Source organism: Mixophyes fleayi, chromosome 3 (assembly GCF_038048845.1).
Source record: "Mixophyes fleayi isolate aMixFle1 chromosome 3, aMixFle1.hap1, whole genome shotgun sequence".
NCBI classification, from domain to species: Eukaryota; Metazoa; Chordata; class Amphibia; order Anura; family Limnodynastidae; genus Mixophyes; species Mixophyes fleayi.
This window is the reverse complement of record NC_134404.1, coordinates 112,859,194-112,881,716: the sequence shown is the minus strand read 5'-3', so window position 1 is coordinate 112,881,716 and position 22,523 is coordinate 112,859,194. Positions and strand designations below refer to the sequence as shown.

Here is a 22,523-nt window from a genome sequence, read left to right as displayed (position 1 = left end):
CCAGTCTACAAGTATAAAAAGTCCTTGGTAAAGTATCTTAATGGCGCTGCAAAGGCGGTGATACCGGCACACTGGAAGTCACCGCTGGCTCCTACCATAAAATAATGGTTTACACGGATAAATTTCTATATGGTAATGGATGAAATAATTTATTTATTTGGCAGAGGATAAAAATAGAGCATTTTACATACTGTGGTCGGAATGGATTGAGTTTAAAAATAAAGTGTTGTTCGCTCAGTGGAATGTATAAAGCTTATCACATACCCTCTCTCTCTCCCTTACCCACCTTCCCCTTTCTTTCCTTCAACCTCTTTACCCCCCTTTTCACGATTATTTCACATTATTTTATCGTATTCTTTCCTATGAGAAAAATTAAGCAAATGTACCTCACCATGGGTGAAAACACAACTGCTGAAGTGCAATGTAAAGTTTGAAGTATTGGAATTTTGAGCTAATGTTATTGCATATACTTGTGTACGATGTTAAACTTCAATAAAAACAGATTCTATTAAAAAAAAAAAAAAAAACAGACCAGTAAATAATTGTATTTAGGCAGTAACTTTAATATCCAATCATTCATTAGATTGTTCAACATAACAAAATGCTAAATATAAAAACTGCCTTATGTTTTACTTAGTTTTTTTAAATATTTTACATATATATAAAATAAAAAACACAACATGGAAAATGCAGGTTCTAACAAATATCTAGATCTATTACTTTATTATATATCATCATATTGCCAGAAACTGCATTTACAAAGGAGTCTCTCTAAAAAGGGAAGCTTCACGAGAGGCTTAAAAATAGAGGTTATTGCTTGGAAACAGATGCACTGCGTGCAAGTGTTTGTTACCCAAACGTCTATTGAGGAGTCAAAGTAACACAGAAGGATATTAACTACAAAAGAAGTCCGTCGGTTTCCTGAGTACTCTAAAGCTATTTCAGATAAGGGCACAAGAACCGTGCGGTGGTCTGGAAGGGACTAAGGACATTTTCTTTCCACACACTGTTTTCCTCCTTCTTCATACTCCTGTTTTGATATCCACATTTGTTGGAAGGTTCCCTGTAAAAAGAGATTCAACAACTTAGATTGAGGGGGGGAAACTTTCACCTGTCCCTGTTGCCAAATTAGTAATTTTATTCATTTAAAAGGTTTAGCCTGCTAGAAATGTTCGAGTAATAATATCCCCTTCCTCCAACTGTTCTAAGTAGGTCCTGCAAGTGGAGCACCAATGTCTGACTGAGAAGAACTCTATACAGCCACCCTAATGTTCTAGATCAGAGAGAACGCTGGTAGAACAGCTATAGAAAAAGAGAAGCACTGCTCTGTGTAACAAGACCTGTTGATATCCTAAATTCCTTGAGTCCATGATTCTGCCTTTCCAAAATCACCACCATTCACTTCATCATCATTATTTATTTATATAGCGCCAGCAAATTCCGTAGCGCTTTACAATTGGGAACAAACATTAATAAGACAATACTGGGTAATACATACTGACAGAGAGGTAAGAGAACCTTCCTACCCCAAAACATCAGCATTGGAAAGATGGTAGGGGTGTTGGAGATATAGAGTGTTTTGCTCAGTTATCATATTTGTCCACCACTTACCGGCCCTCTCCTGGGTGAACGAAGGGGAAAGGCAACTTCTGTCTGACATTTTTAAACGGGCTCCACTGAATTATAGATCAATAAGAAACCCATATCAACCAGTCCTCAGCCATATACTTTTTTCACAAGCAAGATAATAAATTCAACAATGAACTTTTTTATATATATTTATATTCTGGTCATGTTTTTGCTAGTATTATCTGGATAAACATCTCCAAAAAACAAACTAAAGAGACAGGGAATGTTCGCTCCATTTATTGCAATGGAACCAACATTCCCTGTGTTAAATGCAGTGTGCATATTAAAGTAGCTATGTAGCATCAGCAAACAACAGTGACAAAATTGTATATTTGGGGCCCAGTTAGATGGCAGGTGCTATAGAACTTGGTCTTACAAAGGCCTAACAATGTGCAATAACTTCGATGACAACTAGGTGTTCCTGCAAGGCTGGTCTGTGGGGTGCAGGGACTGATCACTACACATATACCACAACACATTTTTATTTCCCCCATTTGTTTGTCTGTCTTTGAAGGAGGGGGGTGACGGGGGGATTTGAATATAAAGAATAAGACAGTATTGGCATTTTATGTAACGTTAAAAGAGGCATTGTTTATATTTTCTGACTGGTATGAGTGTTTTAGGACTAACTTTAAAGTAAAACAAAGAGCAAAGTTTAAAATATCTGGGGGTAAATGTATCAAGCTGAGAGTTTTCCGGCAGGTCTGAAAAGTGGAGATGTTGCCGGTAGCAACCAGATTCTAGCTATCATTTTGTAGAATGTACCAAATAAATGATAGCTGGAATCTGATTGGTTTTTCAAACCCGCCAGAAAACTCTCAGCTTGATACATTTACCCCCTGGAGTCGGAGTGTCATTTTATTTGGGATATGACCATTGTGACCAGTCTACAAATTCTGTGGCTGCGTGGTATATTGTGCTTGAATTCCATCAATTATATTCAAAAGTACTTTGGCACAATACTGTCCTCTGAATGACAGACAATACGAGGCCGAGGATGTGTAATATACTATTGTCCTTTTATTGTGTTCACTGTTAATGACTGAATCTAAACGTCAAAGGTAATATAGATATACATTTGTGCTGTAGAATTCATGTTGTAGAGCTTATGATTTAGTGTGCTAACTTGCAGATCAATATGGAAATTATTTTACATATGCTATTTTCTAAAATAAACAAACATTCACATTGTATTCTAGTTGGTGTCATTTTTCCACAATAGTGCCAACAGATTAATGTGCACTTACCAGAGAGGCGAGGATAGAGCCACCGATCCACGAGCTAAACCTCCTTTCTACTGTTGTGTTGTTTGCAATTAACTTTAACCTCATGCTCTGAAATAAACACATGTAAAATGGATTTGATTAATTCACACAGAATACTAGCTAGATGAGAGATAGAAAGATTGAGAGAGCTACAGAGATATCCGACACTCAATGCCATCTGCATACATTCATCTTGATTCAACTAGATTTTCAAGGAAGCACCATAAAGATAACTAACCAAAACCAGAAATTTGGTTTTGGGTGGAGCTCAATGAATGAGTATGAAAATTGAAATTATGCCAACTTTGGACGCTCAGTGATGGCTGTAACAGACCTACAAAGCACTCCTTTCCGGTTACAGATCGGCTTGCTTGAAACCAAGCAGGCGTGGATGCAACACCCATTCAGCCAATTTGCAAGAGGAGGAGTGCACTGCAGGAACACTTCAGCTATCGGGACCATGGCGGATAATAAGAACAATGCATATGCGGAAAATACAACTTTGTTTTTTCATATATTAACTCATTGAAATGTTTATTCTACAGTATTGTATTCCATTTGCAACAAACAATGCCTAGCGGAGGACGCTCCCCATGAACATACCGGTGGTGTTTTCTGCGAGAGCTCCCTCGTCAACCTGTCTGTAAAACCCTGTACCAAGGTATTTCCTCCTGCTACGATCACGCTGCCGTACAATCCCTAGAGAATATAAAATATTATTACTGAATTCCTTACACATAAATGCAGTCATAAAAAGAGACGATATAACCTGGTCTTGCCCAGAAAGCAATTAAATGGACTAAAGAATGACCTGGATCAAAAAAATACTCCTTTATACATAAAAGGGTAGGAATAAAGGTAGTTTCATTTATAAAAAAAAATTAAATAAAATAAATAAAAAAAGGACATTTTTTTCTGCCTTTCCTTTCCAATGAATACATGTAATTCTTTAAAAAACTGAAGTCAACAGCACACGGAAAATTCCTAAAGTAAAGATACATTTAGCAAGTGTAGCATGAAAGTAAAGGGGGAACTTTGTTCCCATCACAAAAAACCTATTCCGCTTTTACAGCTGAATTGCTTTGGTGTGACAAGGGACAAGTCCCCTTCTCACCTTCGCGTTACACAGATTAGAAATGACCGCACATGACGTCGTACTGGTTTGTAGTCTGAAAAAGCGTTCTAGAACACCCATGTCCAACACTGCAAATGTCATATTTAAAAAAACAAAATTATGTCTAGAATCTGGTTGCTATGGGCAACATCCCCACTTTTCCATTTTAGAAGGTGTGATAAATCTACCCAACAGGGTTGTCTTTGACATGGAACCCAGGAGCCTATGTCTATGGGTCATAGTGGCACAATCAGATGTCCCAGCTGTCATTGACAATGGATAACCACCCTAATTTATCAACTGCAGGACAGCACAAGAACCAGGACTGCCTGCAGTGGTAGGTCTGCAAGAAGTTATTCTGTTCTCCACACACTGACAGTATATCCTGTATAAAGCTTTGAAGAATTGTTCCCAGTAACTTGAACAGCTGATCTACCTTCCTCCAAGTATGTTCTGTCATTTAATCAATGTTAAGAATACATGTGTAGTTTGTATGTTTCTGCAGAGACCAATGTCACCTAGGACAGCTTCCATCCACAAATTACAACTCCTTTTCCTTTGTGTATATCAGTCCAAAACTAAAACAGAGCAACTTTGAGTGAAGAGACTGTGTACATGCTGTACATATATAATTACAAAAAAACTGACCATGCTTTCATACTTTTGCAGTCATATTGTGTATAAGTAAGCACATAATGGAGTATTTGTATTTATGCATTTTGTAGCATGTGTTATAAAAGACATTCCAAGGTAAAAAACATGAAACATTGGCATTGAGCAATTTGTATTCTGCTGTTTAATAAACCATTATGTGGGAGTTACACTTACCGGTCTAATATCAATGTCACACATTCCAACACTTGTGGTGACAACATGACTGACACCAAGCATAGTATTACCAGACAAGCCCTGAAGGGAAAAACACAACAAAATTAAGAGTGTATTGTAGACAAATTAACTTATGACTCTAGTCTTGCTTGCTACAGGTACAAGAAATATTTGAACACTGTCCAAATAAGTAACTCTCACTTGAACCATACAACGAAACATGCACATACAGCATTGATATTCCACACATACAGAAAGTATTACAACCAGGCCTGAATAAATGTATCAAGCAGCTGTAGTAGCCAAGGATTTGTAGGTTATAGTTTGTACATGGTAAATGTAACCATAGCATGAATATCATTAAATGCATAACTCATAACTGTACTCAAGAATTAACAAAACTACAAACATAAGGACATATTGTGCAAGTGTCTAGAAATATAAAAAAATATGAGCTACAGTAGATAAATAAACTGACCTTAACATTTGAAGGATCAAACAATCCTTCTGGAATTTTCAAACGTTCAGCTCCAAAATCACAGTTATAGCCGTTGGGAAACTCATAATGGACAGTGGGCATCTGGGCTGCCACCCTACAGAAACAATTTCCATATCAGGTCAATGAGCCTTATAAAGTGTACCACAGAGTAATGACCTTCAGGACAAACTTACTGCTCATCGTAGGTGGAGTCTGAGACCTGGAGAACTGATGCCTGGAAATCCTGTATTACACACTGGAAAAGAAAAGCTAAACATGTTTCTTTACATCTTACAAAGGGAAAGCGCATTTGCATCACAGAATAACATTGTACTTACACTACACATATAATTATGCCAGGAACGAGTGACCTGAGGTAGCTTCTCTTTTCTTTTCCAATTGGCTGGTGCACCCTCCCGTACTGCTTCCTAAGATGTTTCAAAACATTCATACCATGAAGCATGTACTGCCAAGTCACACCTATACATTCTTTATCAATTAACAAAACTTACCTTTGAAGCGATCATATATGGGGGGATTAAATCCACATTCATCTCTTGAAATAATTCTCTACACTGCATAGTAATGAAGTCCCCAGCAAGAGGCGATTTTACAATCCCTGCAATGAAAGAATCCAAAACATTAAGGCTGAAGCTATTTTGCTTAGGCAAAAATCTGTAAATTATATATATATTAAATGCAAAGCAAATATAAATTGCTAGTTGAACAGGTAATTCCGATCTGGTAACAGGGAGATGTTTTACAACAGCACAAGCTTAGGACCAATCATCAGTTCTGGTGTGCAGAAACTCGAGTTATGATACAACAGTCCCAGTTTCCCTGTGCTACAGCTAAAAGCGTACTCTACATTAATAAAACAAGTGTGGAAACCAAATCATCTGAAAGTCGCCCAAATTCAAATTAGTGGTAGACTGCTCAGTTCATGTAAAGAGCATTTCTTACTTTTAATTTCTAATTTGCAAGTCTTTATGGAAAATACAGACATATGGTATAGATTCCCCCACTTGAATGGCCACTTAACCCCAAGTTAAATTGATTTCATATATAACGCAGTGTTACGGTGGCATTCAAATGCAGCTATGCTAAAGGTTACATTATTGCTCTCCCCATTCCACTAAAGACAGTTGACGCACCCTACGCATCTTTAGGACAGTGTCCTAATAGGATCTCAGAAAATCAAAATGGTGACAATTTAGCTGCCACATGATTGGTTGATTATACATTTGCATTAATGAGAATGGAATTAAGAACTTTTATGGAACATTTTATAGGGAGAAGTCCTTAATTAATATTTATAAGATCCATCTGAACCTAAATTAATTTATAATGACATGTTGCCAAACAAAAGCTGCAGATTGAAACAAACTAAAGCATAACAATTAGCAACATAATACAAATAACCAAATTGTTTCCATCTGTTTTTTCCCTACTTATAGGGGAAAAGTAATCTGAGGGGAAAAGGGCCAATAGGGGACAGCGGGTAGAAATGAGGGGGGTGGGGTCAGGTACAAGGCAATGATAAAAGCAAATCGAAGCAAATGCTGGACACTGGCAGACATGTATATAACAGCATGAACAATAAACAAATATAACAGTTTGCCACATATATTCGAGGTGCACGGTGCCAAGTCCGAAGGATACCGTGGCGACTCAGAACCCAAACTGCAATAGGAATGAACTGTCACAAAGTGGTGGACGTGGCAGACCTGGGCAAGGAATTATGACTTTCCCTAAGGTACCAGCGAGCCCAGATGAGGTCAAACTTGTGTTTGTCATGGTGTTAGTAAGCAATACATCCCATGCCTGCAATATGTTAGACACTGTTTTGAAGAACTGACATTGTAGGAGTCAGAATTCTTTCAATGGTTGGCTATTAGATAATTGGCTGCCGCGAAAACGTGAGATCAATTTATTAGAGGGAGCGCTCTTTTCAGGCATAGGGCGGCGGGAGAGGAGGAAGGTCCAGGGAATCTTTGATAGTGGGCGTTCAGAGAGAGGATTAAAAACAGAAAGGAAATATGCGAGGACAGGTCCACCAGATATGTAGAAGATCACCTCTCTGACCTCTCTCACCTCTTCTGCTAGCAGCTCGGAGTGGACGCAGATAACATTTTGGAGAGCTTGTCTGGTGTATAATAAATACCATCTATAGTATCATTTGTGGACTGTTTCTTTGATTTGCATGGAAATGGAGCTAGTGGCAATACCCTCACTAACTTCCTCCCAGTAAGACTCATCAGGAGACCACCCCCCTCTCCCTCCCAAGTCCCTTCCCCACTCACATGACGGCCCTGGGAGTCATGGGTAATCTTATAGTTGCAGACCCCCTTAAATCTTATTAAAATCTCATATCTCATCACAACAATGGCAAAAAACTAATTTGGATTCAAATATTTTGAGAAACCCAATCAGATGTTACATTTGAATACTATACAGAAAAGAACCCAATACATATGCTTCGTGCAGAAATGCCACCAATATTTTAAATACGTTTGCCATAATGAGTCAGTTTTACCTTGTTGAAGCACATAGCCATCATGTACAGGAATTGCTGTAGTATGTGTAGAACCACTATCCAAAATCAGACCCGTAGATCGACCATTAGCAAATCTAATTCCAGGAGTGAAGGAGTCATTTTATCAACAGATGATAAAAGTTAGTTTATTTAAGAACTATGCAATTTCTACAAATAGAACCTGGCTGCTGTTTGTGATGACCTCTTATTTTTCTATTGCCGTTAAGAAAATGAATGGAAATATCTGATTGGTTGCTCTGGGTTGCAGCAATTATGCTTTTGGCCGCCTCACAATTGGAGGAAGTATGCACCTTAATGTTAGGAACAGCATGGTTTTTGCATTTTGATCCTGCATCAACTTTACTTTTTTCTGGGTGGTACGGTGATTAGAACTGCTGCCCAAACAACACTGGGGCCAAGGGTTTAATTCCAACCAAGGTACCATCTATGAGAAGGTTTGCATGTTCCCCCAATGTCTGTGTGGGTTTGCTTCCACAGTCCACCAATATACTGGTAGGTTAATTGGCTCTTGACAAAATGGTGTATTTGTGTAGTAGGGATTTAGAGTGTAAGTTCCATTGAGGCAGACTCTGCCCTCAGTGACTCAATATCCTTTGGAAAGCACAGAGTGAAATGAGGGTGAAGACAGAAGCTGTGCAAAATAATAGACAGGGAACGGGGCTTAGACTATGGAAATGAGTGCGCACAGGAGGAGATGGTGTAAGAGAGGCAATAAAAGTGGTACGGAACATGTAAAATAAATTAATGGCAGTAAAAATATCAAGTATATGGGAACTTCAAAACAAATAGGTGACCTAAGATTAATGTTGGAAGAGTATCATGATATACGAGATATTATTTGGCTTATATGTATATTGTAAAAATAATAAGTTTCACCAAGGCTTCATGAAGGACTGGTCATGTCTAGCAAAAATTAGCTTAAGTAATTTTCAAACTGGAACTTGGAAGTGTAACGGATGGTGTCTATTTGAATTATACAAGTGTTTGACAAAGTTCCATAAGTCTGGTACATAAGATTACTACTAAGTATATGGAAACAAGTATGTACATGCATCAAGAACTGGTTGAAGGACAGAAGACACCAGAAGCTATAGTTAAACATGTTCAAGCTGTTATAGTGATTGAGATATAGGGGTATATTTACTAAAACTGCGGGTATAAAAAGGTGGAGAAGTTGCCGATAGTAATCAATCAGATTCTAGCTGTCATTTTATAGAATGTATTAAATAACTAGAATCTGACTGGTTGCTATAGGCAACATCTCCACTTTTTCAAACCTGCAGTTTAGTTAATATACCCCATAGTGTTAGTGTTTAGAGAACCCATTTTAGTATTGCTCAACTTTGCTGTACAAACCATGTTAAATAAAAAAAAAAAAAAATAAAGCCCACAAGCATGTAAATATTTGCACTTGGAAAAAAAAAGGATACGCAGTTAGAACTGCAGTTTTGCATAGGAAGAATGCTGGAATATTATAATGCTCAAACATCAGTTCTGTTAATTTCTCCCGTTTGGCTCTAGTATTCCACTAATAAAAAAAAAAGAAAAGAAGCAAATGTGATTTAAAACAGACATTCCAAACATCACTTCTATATATTTACAACGTATCACTCTCATCCTGCAACAGGAACCTTGTGACAAATCACAGTTCTGAATGTCTGGTCTCACCCCATATGGACTGTAATTAATGAAATTATAAGGATATGGAAAGAAGCAGATGGACTAAAACAAGGCTATTAAATACAATTCATTAAGAAGGTAAGCAAGACATCAGACTTATTAATATTTGTTAAAGATGTTGAGTTTAAAGAGGAGGTTTAGTTCACGGTTTATCATTTAAAGGATTATATAAAATAATAACTGTACTTACAGCAGCCTCAGACATCAGCACCGGATGTAAACTAGCTTCTGACTTGATATGCATTTTGTAAGTATGGTCTAAAATAGCTTGAAAACTGTCCCAATCTTCAACTACAAAGATAAATAATATGTTAACAAATATAAAAACACAAACATCTCAATCATTTATGATTTTTGAAATTCACTTCAGAACTGAAACTACTACATTTTTAACTATAAACCAAAAGTAAAAAGATACTATTTCCTAAAGCAGCAAATACGACCCCTTCATAAATAACTTTTCATCAACCACCATAAACAAAATTAACAATCTCAAATAAAAGATAAATACGCTAAAATCAAACGGGCGCAACTGTAGTACAATCAGAAAGGCAGCCTATAGCATAATCAAACAAGGTCACACCAATACCTAAAAATACATATAAAACTAATGTGTTAATGATCTTTCGGGTGAACACCAGTTGATTATAATTGGCAATGAATACCACATACATGGTGATTATTAAATTTAAAGTATTTAAGTTCATTTGAAATGTTATGCTCCACGAATCTACCTTGAGAAAGGCTCCTATTAGAGCCGAAACACATTGGTGAGAATAAGTGGAGTCGTGACTGTATCTGCATTTGCTGTATCTGTATATAAGGTCCGATACTCTTCATTTGCTTCAATCCCGGGTATAAGCAGAGATTGTGTATCAGAATGTGCTTTGACTTCTGACACTTGGTACGGGTTCTATAGGTCACAGCTGTTTGTGTCACGCTGTTCCATGCTACAATAAAAGTTGTTTTTTATGGAATTGCACTATGTGGATGTTCATTTATCCCCTTTTTATGATCATCTGGGACATATTCTGCGTCCTTGTGAGGATTTGACGAGTTCAAGAGTGATCTATAGCTATGCGAGTCCGGAGGTGGCTATATGGACGGAATGATATGAGGTTATTCTGAGGGGGAAGGAAGCCGTAGCCTCTATCGGTGTTTGCCTCCACTTGGATTTTATTAACTAATTCTTGACCATCATGTAATGTAGTTGCTTGAAGGTGAACCTGTGTAAACAAGTTTCCAGCTTTGATTTACATCGCGGACGGAGGTATGACTTTATAACATCACATAAGGAGGATCGTTATTGGAACTATTTGTTTTACACGGACGGCACCTTCTTTATTGTGAATATTGCGAATATCAGAATCAACTCTCATCTCGATGGAGCTGTTTGATAGTCAAATGTGAATTTTCCTGAATATATGGTAACAGCTATTGGAGCTATAGATTGAGAATTGTTTATGCTATATATTTGCTCTATTCCATCAGGGTGGTTGTTTGATAGCTCCATGGGAATTTCACCCTATCTATTTAATAGCTACCAGAGCCTTATAGTAGAAGGGACCGATTTATATCGTCATCCACCTACTCCTGTTTGATTGCCACCTGTCAGCATATCTCCTTTCTATTAGTTAAATAAACAATCTGTTCAAGGGAGACAACCTACTCAAATATCTGAACTTCCCTTAGATACATAATGTTTGAGATTATTGTCCTTTATACTAATTGTGCCCAGCACCAGGAAATGTATATGCTACAATGTTTTAGGTTATCTCTCTGTGTATCCCTACGAGCAAAGTAAGGGAGTAGAGTATGCAATCATTACCACATATTCGGCCTATTCACATCTTGGGCTATGACATGACCCACCCAAAATACTCCACACATCCCTTTCCAGTGGCCGCAACCCCAAGCTTTGTATAGAGAGTTATCACACAACAATTAGATAGACAGTGAGGGCCCTGGGAGGAGTTAAACAGTGACTGAGTAGTGAGCTCTGCAAGCAGAGTTTACTACACTACTTTGGCACTTTACCAAAAATATATTTACATTAAACTACAAAAGGAAAAATATAAAACTAAAGGTTCAATAAGAAAACTTTGCAAAGGCAGCCATTCATGCTGAAAAATCTAAACCCATTCTGCTTGTCACCACTAAAAAGGAAACCCACAAGTGTGGTTTTGCACCATGTACCTTACTCGCCTGTGACATATGACATTATAGCATTCATTCTTCTGCTGCTGGAGCCCTAGAGGCTATACTGCGGCAGCTTTTTTCCTTCAACTGCTATAACTGCATGAGTGTACACTGACACACATATACAAGAGGGGGGCCCAAGAGAAGATTTTTGTTTGTTTTATAGGTCCTACAACATTCCCCTTCCTTGGGCCGTGAAAGAGATCAAGACTTCATGTTATTATTAAAGGGCAAGTGCCCTATTCATCTTTAGAAATCATGTGAATAGCCATTTCATCCTATGAGAACCGATCTAGAACATATATGAATGCAGTCTAACAGTCTACATTGCATTACAGTGAACTATGGAAAATAACTTACTCATTCCATTTTTTAGTGGTGAAAAGGCCTCCATGTTTTCCCGTGGTACCCTGAGTGTGTTGGTATCAATGTAGTACGATGGACCTCTTGATTTGCTTTGATCTCCATCAGTTTCCATTGGTGTGCTGCCATCTTCCCTGTCAGGTACCACACCAATTGTAGTAGGAAAATCTACCTGCAATGTTTAATGTGAATTATTAGAAAAATGCTTCAAGCTCAGGAGTATACAAAGTCATATCAGTTTCATACTGCTGGAAAGTAGACTGCATTTTGCCAAATTTAAGGTAGCTTGTTGGGAAGGCTTCAAAAGTGCAATAATCTAAATTTATTTTAAATATATACCTATGTAAGATTACTAAAAACTGAACATGTTTTAGTCCTGCTTATGATAGCTAGGTCAACTGTATAAGGTCTGAGGTCTTGTAGCCAATATCAGGGCTACTGGGTCGATCTTACAGTGCGTGGAAAGAAAACAACCACAATGCCTAATAATGCAATTAGCTCATTGTCAGGTAAGTTGATAAATAAGGAGAGAAGAGGATTGCAGGTGACTACTATTGGCCAGTGGGTTATTTTACAACTGCATCAACGTGGACCAGCCATGCTGGAAAAGCGGCGGCTTCACGGCCAGTGGGGCGGAATTTTAGCCACTTAGGTCACCTACATGTGGCCAAAACACTTACTCAAAATAGTGCAATGTTATGCGATATCAGCTGTGATGTATTAATAAGCGTTTCACATTCCCCTTCCCTCTACACAATGGAACTAGGGAGACACCAAGATAATGGTTTCTTTATTTACACTGTTGCAGCACAACTGATTTTATTTGGAAATGGACTCAAATGGGCAGCACGGTGGCTTAGTGCTGCCTCAAAGCACTGGTCATGAATTTGATTCCCGACCATGGCCTTATCTGTGTGGAGTTTGTATGTTCTCCCTGTGTTTGTGTGGGTTTCCTCCCACATCTAGATGAAATCTCTCTCTCTCTAATATACCATATATATATATATATATATATACACACACACACACACACGTTAACCCGTGCATGATACTCATGCATTCTAGTCAAATCAAGCTACTTAAGGTGTTAAAAAGTTTCTTGTCATGCATTTGAGCCATAGCCCAGGCCTCCTCAGGGGAAGAGCGTTACTTCCCGACGTAAGCGCCCTTTTTTAACGTGGTTTTGTCCACATGTCACCACCTCATCATTCTTCTCCATCACCTCATCCTTCATTTTCATCGCCACATCTATCCAGATGTCTATCCAGACACAGGGATCTCTCTCAGCGGTCCTGAGTATCACACTCCTCTCACTCTGTCACCCCCGGCAACCACCAACCACTCCCCACTGTCACCCCCGGCAACCACCAACCACTCCCAACTGTCACTTCTCCTTCAAGAAATATATATTTATTTTTTTTTAAATCTTTATAAACACTTAACAATTAACAAATTAAATTAACAAATTAAAAACATCTTAGTATACCAAATTTCAGCCCTTTCTGATTTTTTTTTTACACACACTAAGAATTTAGTAGGTCAGTGTATAACTCCGCCCAGCAGGTGGCGGTGCAGCTTGGTTTTATTTTTTCCACACACAGAGACTAACACACGCCACTAGACATTTATATTATAGATATATATATAAAAATGTATTTGTGGACACAAGTACTTTTTTTTTTCCCTATATAATTTTGCCAGGGATGCCTTGACCAGTGCTTTGAACTGCTTTTAAAATAATTTTTATATTAACCCTGAAAGTGCATATGGTTGCATGAAATAGGTTGGCTGCTATAACGGAGACTAGTTTTTCTACGTTATGCACCAAACGTGGTCAATAATAGAGTCTGCTCATAGAAATTTCTCTTGATTCTCAGGGTCAACAAAAGGGGGGATGGTAGAGAGATCTTGGCCCATCCCCTGACAAATAATGTTGAGAAGAGGTCAAAGGTGCCGCTTTATTACAGATGGTATTATAACCCCTAAAAAAATTAAGTCAAAATATTCCCATCCTTTATACCCAAGTCGCTGGAAGAACTGTGACCACAGGGGCACTTTCCTCCACATATGGTGGACTTGTCCTCACATTGTACTGTTCTGGAATGTCGTACACTATTATTAACTCATCAGAACAATATCGAAAGATCCATGGACATTTTTACTATCCCACATCCTTCCTTAAAGCTCAAATTTAAGACCACTCAAATTCTGCCCTCAAAAAAATTCACATGCCTGACAAACTGCCTAAATTATATTTGTTCCAGAGAAAGTCTTTCTAGCCAGCACACACCAAGGGTGCCAACTTCTCCCTGCATCTCCTATTACTATGTTCTTCTCTAGGTCTGTTTGTTTTCTTTTCATTTGCATTGTCTTCTGTTGTTGTGGGTATGTTTCCTGCTCTATTAGCCTGCAGAAATAATACCTCTGTTGGGGAAGCAAATTGCTTTATTCTTATTTAGTTCCCTGCCCCATCTCATTTAAATAAATCCTGATGAAGCATCCAAATTGCTCACTTAGTATTTTGGTTTCCTTTAAAGATGGGTGCAGGCCATCACTTTTGTACAAGCCCCTATCTTGCTAGATGACATGACTATGGCCTATTAATTCAAATCTTTCCTCATTGCACCAGTTCCTTAACCACACATTCGAGTTTCTGATGCAATGAGATCGGTCTTTACCCCTGTGTAGTGGCAATACTGCTGAAGGTACAGCGGATGCCACTTGCTTTACAGCAGTCCCTAACTTTCTAAATTCATATATTACGGTGATGGCTTCAGCACTAGCCAGGTAATTTGTCCCTAGGTGAACAACATCTACCTCCCCATCTTTCTTTCCTTGCTGCCTTCACGATTTTTAGCATGCACTCTTTATCCCTTGGAGCTGTGTCTCCAGGTAAGCAACTTACTTATTTCTCTACTTCAGTAGCTTTTCCCAGATGTATTCCTCTTATAATGGAATACACTAAGAGAAGTCATTTTTGGATATTTAAATTTCCTGTGCCTATATCCTTATGTTGCGTATTACCTCTATTACAATTATCAGCAATTTATATAGCAACACTAATTCGGCAGCGCCGTACAGAGAACTTACATCAGTCCCTGCTCTATTGGAGCTTGCAGTCTAAAATCCCTAACATACTTGTACAATACACCCCTGTAAGCGCAGCATATGAGTTTTGCAATGTCACAACTTGTGGGATGTGTGTGTGTGTCCCTCTGGAAACCTTCCCCTTTATGAGTGCAGAGTAGACCAGGCAGAATGTCTTATGGGGGCTCTCTGAGGCAGTGGTGGCTTCAAGGATACAGGCACCCTACATATCTCAGCCTGCAGTTTAGCCACCTCTTCCCACAACAATGAAAGAAACACAAATGATGCAAGTGACTTTGAACGTAGCATGTGAGTGGGTGCCAGGAGTATCAAAATTAGCCACTTTGTTGTTTTCACACATATAAAAACATAGAATTTGACAGCAGAAAAGAACCATTCACCTCCATCTGCTCAGTTTTATACCCCGATAATCTCAGACCCAATTTGATTCTTAGCTTTTGCTCAGATGTCCATCCCGTGCATGTGTAAATTCTTCAACTGTTTTAGCCTCTACCACCTATGTTGGAAGACTATTCCGCCTATTTACTACACTTTTGGTGAAGTAATGATCCCTCAAATTTTCCTTAAAATGTCAAATGTACATCAATATTAGGCAGCCACTCCAGTGAACATCCAACCAGCTGCATTCCTGTAGTCAAGAACAGACCAGAGAAAGAAAGGAGCCTTAAACGGAGGCAGACATGACTAATGCAGAGAGCCATGCTGTAGTTACTAAGCTAAGGAGATGTCAGAAATTCTGATCAGAATACACAAGGGGGAAAATTCAATTCCTTAGAACGTGGGGTGTGCGTCGTTACTACGGTAATTAATGTGCTCTACAGCCCAAGGTCTTGAAAAGGTTTCATGACCAAAGTGTAGTAAAATAGTTTTTTTGTGACAAAGATAGATACACAGAAAGGACAGTTCCGCTGCTTACCTTTGGACAGTCCTCTCCTGCATAGCCAGCACGTACTGAAAATGAGCCAATATCAAAAACCAAGGCTCCGACTTCATCTATATCAGAAAGAGATAAAAGGATGGATTCAAAATACTGAAGCATCAAAGCCTCATAAGGAGAGGATGTGAAATATGAAAGGAATAAAAAAAATCCATTACTGATATTACATGGATGCATCAAGTAATAATTCCTAAATACAAGGAAAGAGGGGGGGGGCATATACTTTTTAAGTCCACAACTGAACAGTGGTAATCAAACAAAAGAACTTTTCTGTGGAGGGATGTGGCAGAATATGTCAATAGTGGCTAGATGGCTGGACCACACCAATGTGCACTTCAGAATTCAAACACAGCAAACTGTAACCAATAAAACATTTCAATGGATGGTTCACACTTGCAAGGTTTAAGAGTTAGTTGGTTCCCACTTGCCTGCAGAAAAACATGTTTTAAAATCAGACAGGTATCAATTTTGGCCGGTAAAGTTCCAGATTCAAGTTACATTATTTGCAATTCTGGTAAGTATGGTTTTCTAAATAAGGAAGTTTACCCATCATTTGGACATCATGACTAAAATATAGTAAATTATGCTTAGAAAATACCCAGCTTTGCTCACACTGCCCCTGGTATTCCCCTCATTAAACCACTTAGCAATGCTTCTTACATTAACGGCTGGAGAAAATGCTCCTTAGCCCTTATAAATTAACCTTATCTTTCTTGTTTTCAGAACATGTTTGATTACAGATCATGCCTGTATGCCAATAAGTACTGGACCCTACAGCTATTTGGGCCCTTCAAACTGTCCATAACTATAACACTCTTCTCAGCTGCAGGACACAAAGAAAATCTGTTCTGCTTTATTTAACAAAAGGAGAAGGAAGAGTGCAGTAAAGGAGATACAAAGCTTAAAATGTATCAATATTTTTAATAAAAAGAACAAAATGTAACAAGTGGCTACTCAGCTTTGTTGGAAGATCATAGACTGTTCTATAAAAGAAAGGGTATAATATGTCATATGCAAATCTGTGTTCTGTATCTTTTAGGCTAGTGATGAGCAAACACATGGTGCGGCTCTCGAACCTTCAAAAAGGACCATTAGCCTTAAAACAAGACATTTAACAAAAAAAAAACAACTTATCTATAACAACATATCAGCAGGCATTTTAAACAAGTGCTACAAACTATAAAATATCTGACATTAAAGCAGAACAGTGCTGGGGGCGCCTCAGGTGAAAGCTCAGAGGGCTGCCAATCACAGTTTTACGCTAATACATTTGTGCTTAGACACAACATATGACATGCGTTTTAACATAAATGAAAAATATACAACCACATGGAAAAATAATATTTCTCTTCTATGCGTCCATACTTGAATCTGCATAGATAGGCAGCTTGCTCAGGGCATGTCACCACACTTAAGTCCTTTATTCTCTATGGGTACCGCTGTGTAGTGCTGCATTTTTCCATAACTGACAATGGTCCGTTCATTTCAGTGGGATTGTGCCCTATATGTAGAAAACCCATTGAAATGAATGTAGTACCATGGCTTTGTTAATTGCCTTCCCCTACATTAAGAGAGACCAGTCTACAGATTTGTGATAAAAGCGGCTAGTCCAAGGGACGACACCTATCGTCAGGCAGTAACATCACTTCAAGCATGGGAAACCACTTCTGTTTAGCTGAGCAATGACCCTCCCAGCCAATTAAATTCAGTCATTCCATTAATGTGCTCTTAAAAGTGACTTTTGTAGATTATTTTAAGGTTCGGCTTTTATTTCACATGAATTACAAATGAAGACTTCCTATGAATCACAATTACAAATGAAGATCCCATTGAATTACAAATAGAGGATTTTTTTCCTTTTTTTTATATATAAAGTGAATAACATAATTTGTACCACATTTGTATTTCAATAAGAATTGAATTACACCATAATGTATGGTTTTTTTTTAATGTATTTTTACTATTTTAATACAATGAAATAGGGTGTTGGGACCAGCTAACATTATACTGGGACTACTGATGTCCCAGATTTCATCATTACCCAAGCACCCTCAGCCCACTGGTGCCAGTAGGAGTCCCTGTGCTTTTCAGATCTGGAGTGGTAGTGTAGAGTGGAGAGAATAAAATAATAAAACAATGCATGTAAATATGTAATTATTACATTTTATTATGTTATTTCCTACCTACAGGTATATATATTCAAATGTAAATTTACTCATTGCATTTTTAAAATATGAAACATTGTAGACATCTTTCGGTGTGTAGGTTACACAAAATCCTATTACCGCCCCTAGAGACTTCAGCCCTGTGCTTTTACATGCAGCTTGCACTTACATTTTTTATTCTAACAACACCTGTGAAAAGGGTGCCTTAAGTTCCTGACTTTTCCATTATTTTAAGTATAAATTAACAAATACAGCAGAAATAGGTGATGATCACAGTAAAGAATGGTCACCTGCAGTTAATTTTTGTGCCTTTAGATGGCACTAACTTTTATTTTACCCAATGCATTTAATAGAGGAAAAGCAATTCATGCATTACAGAAGCTGTATTTAAAATAAATTAATGTTTTATCATCATCTATTTATATAACAACACTAATTCCGCAGTGCTGTACAGAGAACTCACTCACATCAGTCCCTGTCCCCATTGGAGCTTACAGTCTAAATTTCCTAACCTACACACCAAGAGATTTCAACAATGTTTCATATTTTAAATATGCACAATGAGTAAATTACACGTGTGTATATGTATATGTATATATATATATATATATATATATATATATATATATACATACATACACACACACACACACACTCCTGTAGGTAAAAAACAACATCCTAAAACGCAATTACACAAATTTACATGCATTGTTTTATTCCAGCAATACAGCTAACAACTATCATTTTTATTCACGTGAGATGATGGGATTTTAGACATGGATATGTACACTGTGGATTGTTTTCTATGCATTTCTAGCAAGAAGATAGCTGGATTAGGATGGCAGAGAGGATGTGAGAGAGAGAGACATATACACTCTTCACCATACATAGTACATTAATGATCAAGTACATTTATGAGCACCTTCAAAGATCTCACAGGTGCCCCAAATGTGACTTACTGAAGGATCATACAGGGTATTGTGCTGCCAATTAAATATACTAAGACAAAGCTTTTTTCCCACCTCGAATAAATATAGGACATGTGACAGATGGTTGCACATGAAGAGGGAGATAACAGGTCAGAGCCCTAAAAAACTTGACACGATCAAGTTGTAAATCAAGAGAATAAAAAGGGACAGAGTTTGTCCTAGATGGTGCTTGGTAAATATATTCTTTGCATCTAGGAGACAGCCCGAAAAGTAAGGAATTTAAACAATATATTTGGAACAAAAAAAAAAAAAAAAAAGGGTGCCACCAGTGAAAATGGATGGTATATATTAAAATAATTACACAGTATTTTTATTTACTATTCAATGTGTTCTTCAGTAAAGGTGTACACATATCCATGCTTTTAATGCAGTCCATCAAACGTTAAAAAAATAGAAAACAAAATATCAAAATTTTAGCCATCTTCCCAATGGAAACACAAAGAAAACAATCCCAGGTGTACATATTTGTTTTAAAACACCATGTACATAAAAATATAGCATTATTTCCACTGTAAACTTATAGAAATCAGTGCAACATGTACACATCTATGCTTAAAATGCCATCACCCTGCATAAATATACAACCATCTGCCCACTGGAAACACAGCCCCAGGTGTACATATCTATGCTGAAAACACCATCGTCGCATGTAAATAAAGCTATAGCAATCTTCCCATTGAAGACACATAGAGAATACTCCACATTTACATATTTATGCTTAAAATGCCATCATCCCACATAAATAAAAAAAGATATTGTCTTTTTCCAGGAGGTACCAAACAGATGACCACAGAAAAGGATGATCAGGCCACTAAACTGACAAATACAGCATTGGCTAGTGGACCATCAATCCAAATGGTGCCCAACTGTTTATTAGGTTTTTCATGTCACAAAGTCCAAAATAACAATCAGCAAATACTTCTCTACAAATCGGCAACAGAAAAACAACAAGTATTTTTTTTTTCTTTTAAATAAGGGTGTTTAAATATTTATTTATTGTTTTACCAAGTACCCAGTATGGTCTGTAACTGTTTACTATACACACCAATGAGCCTGTAAATGTTTACTAAATAGTCCTTGGCGTGTGCTAATGATAGTCTTCCTTACGATTTGTTTAGATTATTCTCAACAAATATTGCTGAGTTATTTTGAATGAAGCGGCACGGTCTGAATGTCTCCATACTCCGGCTCCCCTGACCCTGTGCAGAGCTCTGTCACCAAGAGACGTGATGAGAACGGACAGGTTACAGTAGGTGCTTGCACTTACCGCCGCCGTACACTCCTCCGCTCATCTCCAGCTTTGCACAGTCGTACACCGGTACCGGGCACTGCAAGAGAGCAAACTCAGAGCGCGGACGCACGCTACGCGCCAACAATGGAAAGCACTCGCCGCACAGCCTTTTACGTCACCAGCAGCACCAACCAATCATAGAGCAGAACACACTGAGGCGCCTCCTCTCTGCTGCCCGCAGGCGGTGTGAGGAAATAGGTGGATCCAAGCTCCCCAAGCAATACTACACTGCGCATGTGCAAAGTAGCTTCCAGCGATAGCCGAAGTGTCTGCCATATTGCTACTCTAATGGAAGATTCCGTTATTTCATAGCGGCAGGAAGAGGTATTGTTAAATGCAAGAATATGAGTGTAGCAAGATGGTCGTTCGCATATTTCCGTTTTTAGTCAATAAAAATGGCAGCCTATAAAAAAGAGAAAGAAAGAAAAAAAATATGTATAAGACGTTTGTTTTGTTTCAATATATATGTCCAGTTTTGAAACCAGCTAATCTTCCCAACGTTTTCATCAATATAATAAGAAAAAACAAGATGTTATTATGTATGTGATATTTTTAAATCATGTGCTAATATAATAATGGTTTTAGTTCTTTTAGAAGAGAAGTATAGAATAAATAGAAAGACAATACAATAAACGTCGTGTGTTCTTCACTCAAGAAAGGAGCTTTAATACTGTATTCCTAATTAATTTAAACATTGCATAGGAGAAACATATTACAAGAAAAACCTCTAAATATAAAGCAAATGAATGATAATTTGCACTATTTTATGGAAATGTTCACTCGATTAAATGTTTAATCTTAGTTATATCCCGTGCATATTAATGCACGGTGTATTTTCTTATGTTAAATGATGGTTATTGATGGTTAATGTTGGTCATGCTTTAATAGGCCGTGAATCTTAATGTAATTTGCTAATTTAATTATATTTGACTGTATGTATGGGTTATGATGTCGTGTGGCACAATTGTATTTTTTTTAATACTGCTGTACTTTAGCAAAGTCTAACAAAGACAGCACATATGTTAATATGTTGCTTATATTGTTTATTTGTGACCAATCACTGCATAAAGCTTTTACAAAGTTATTCTTGATGGGATAAATACTTGTACATAAGATGTAAATATTACATAGCCAGTAAATGTATACAGGGCCGGTGCAAGGTTGCCCGGCACCCTAGGCAAAGCTTAAGCTTGCCGCCCCCCCCCCCCAAATAAAAAAAAATCTAATTTCCCAGCCACTAACACACTTAAAAATAATAACTCTTACCTCCTCTTGGCTGGCTACAATGCAGTCCAGAGGTCTGACGCAGCACTGATGTCTGATGCAGAATGCTGTCCAGGCTTCACTGCTGCCCAGGAGCAAACACAGGATATCTAGAGGGGAGGCTCCAAATGCTAGACTTCAGAACAAAACAAAACAAAGAAAAGAAAACATGACATCACTCACCTGTTACACACTGACATGTACCCCGCTGCCCACCAACTTCACTCACACATGTCCATCTGCCCACTAGCTGTTCTCACATATGTCACCCCTTGCCCATCAGCTTGTGTCACATATGCCAGCCGCATAACACCAGCTTTACTCACATGCCCCCCTGCCCACTACTTGGCTTTTTTTTTTAGTATTTGGCCACTACTTGGCTCTCCTCTGTTGCTGTCTATTAATGTATTCTGTAGATGATATATTAAATATACTAACACATGCAAATAAATAGAGAAAGGTAATCTAAATGACAGATAATCCAGACCGTTCTATTTTATTTGCATTTGTTAATGTATTCTGCAGATGTAAAATTAATTATACTAATAGAGGGCAACAAAGGAGAGCCAAATAGAGGGCAAATACTAATACACATAAATGGTTCCTTAACTATCCTAGAGTAGCCCCAGCAAGGTGAATTAAAGCTGTGCTTCATTA

At 37.9% G+C, this 22,523-nt stretch overlaps 1 protein-coding gene across 1 annotated transcript; it reads right to left on the bottom strand.

Annotated features, from left to right (window-relative positions):
- Window positions 1-539: 539 nt before the first annotated feature.
- Window positions 540-20,736, bottom strand: LOC142143902 (actin-like protein 6A). The gene is made up of 14 exons (XM_075202170.1): window positions 20,580-20,736; window positions 16,138-16,214; window positions 12,111-12,285; window positions 9,742-9,842; window positions 9,302-9,399; window positions 7,851-7,945; window positions 5,827-5,933; window positions 5,653-5,742; window positions 5,509-5,570; window positions 5,315-5,429; window positions 4,837-4,917; window positions 3,498-3,593; window positions 2,877-2,963; window positions 540-1,063 (listed from the first exon to the last, which is right to left on the bottom strand). The coding sequence occupies exons 1-14, from the start codon at window positions 20,602-20,604 to the stop codon at window positions 983-985; spliced, it is 1,290 nt and encodes a 429-aa protein (XP_075058271.1). The 5' UTR covers window positions 20,605-20,736; the 3' UTR covers window positions 540-982.
- Window positions 20,737-22,523: the final 1,787 nt, after the last annotated feature.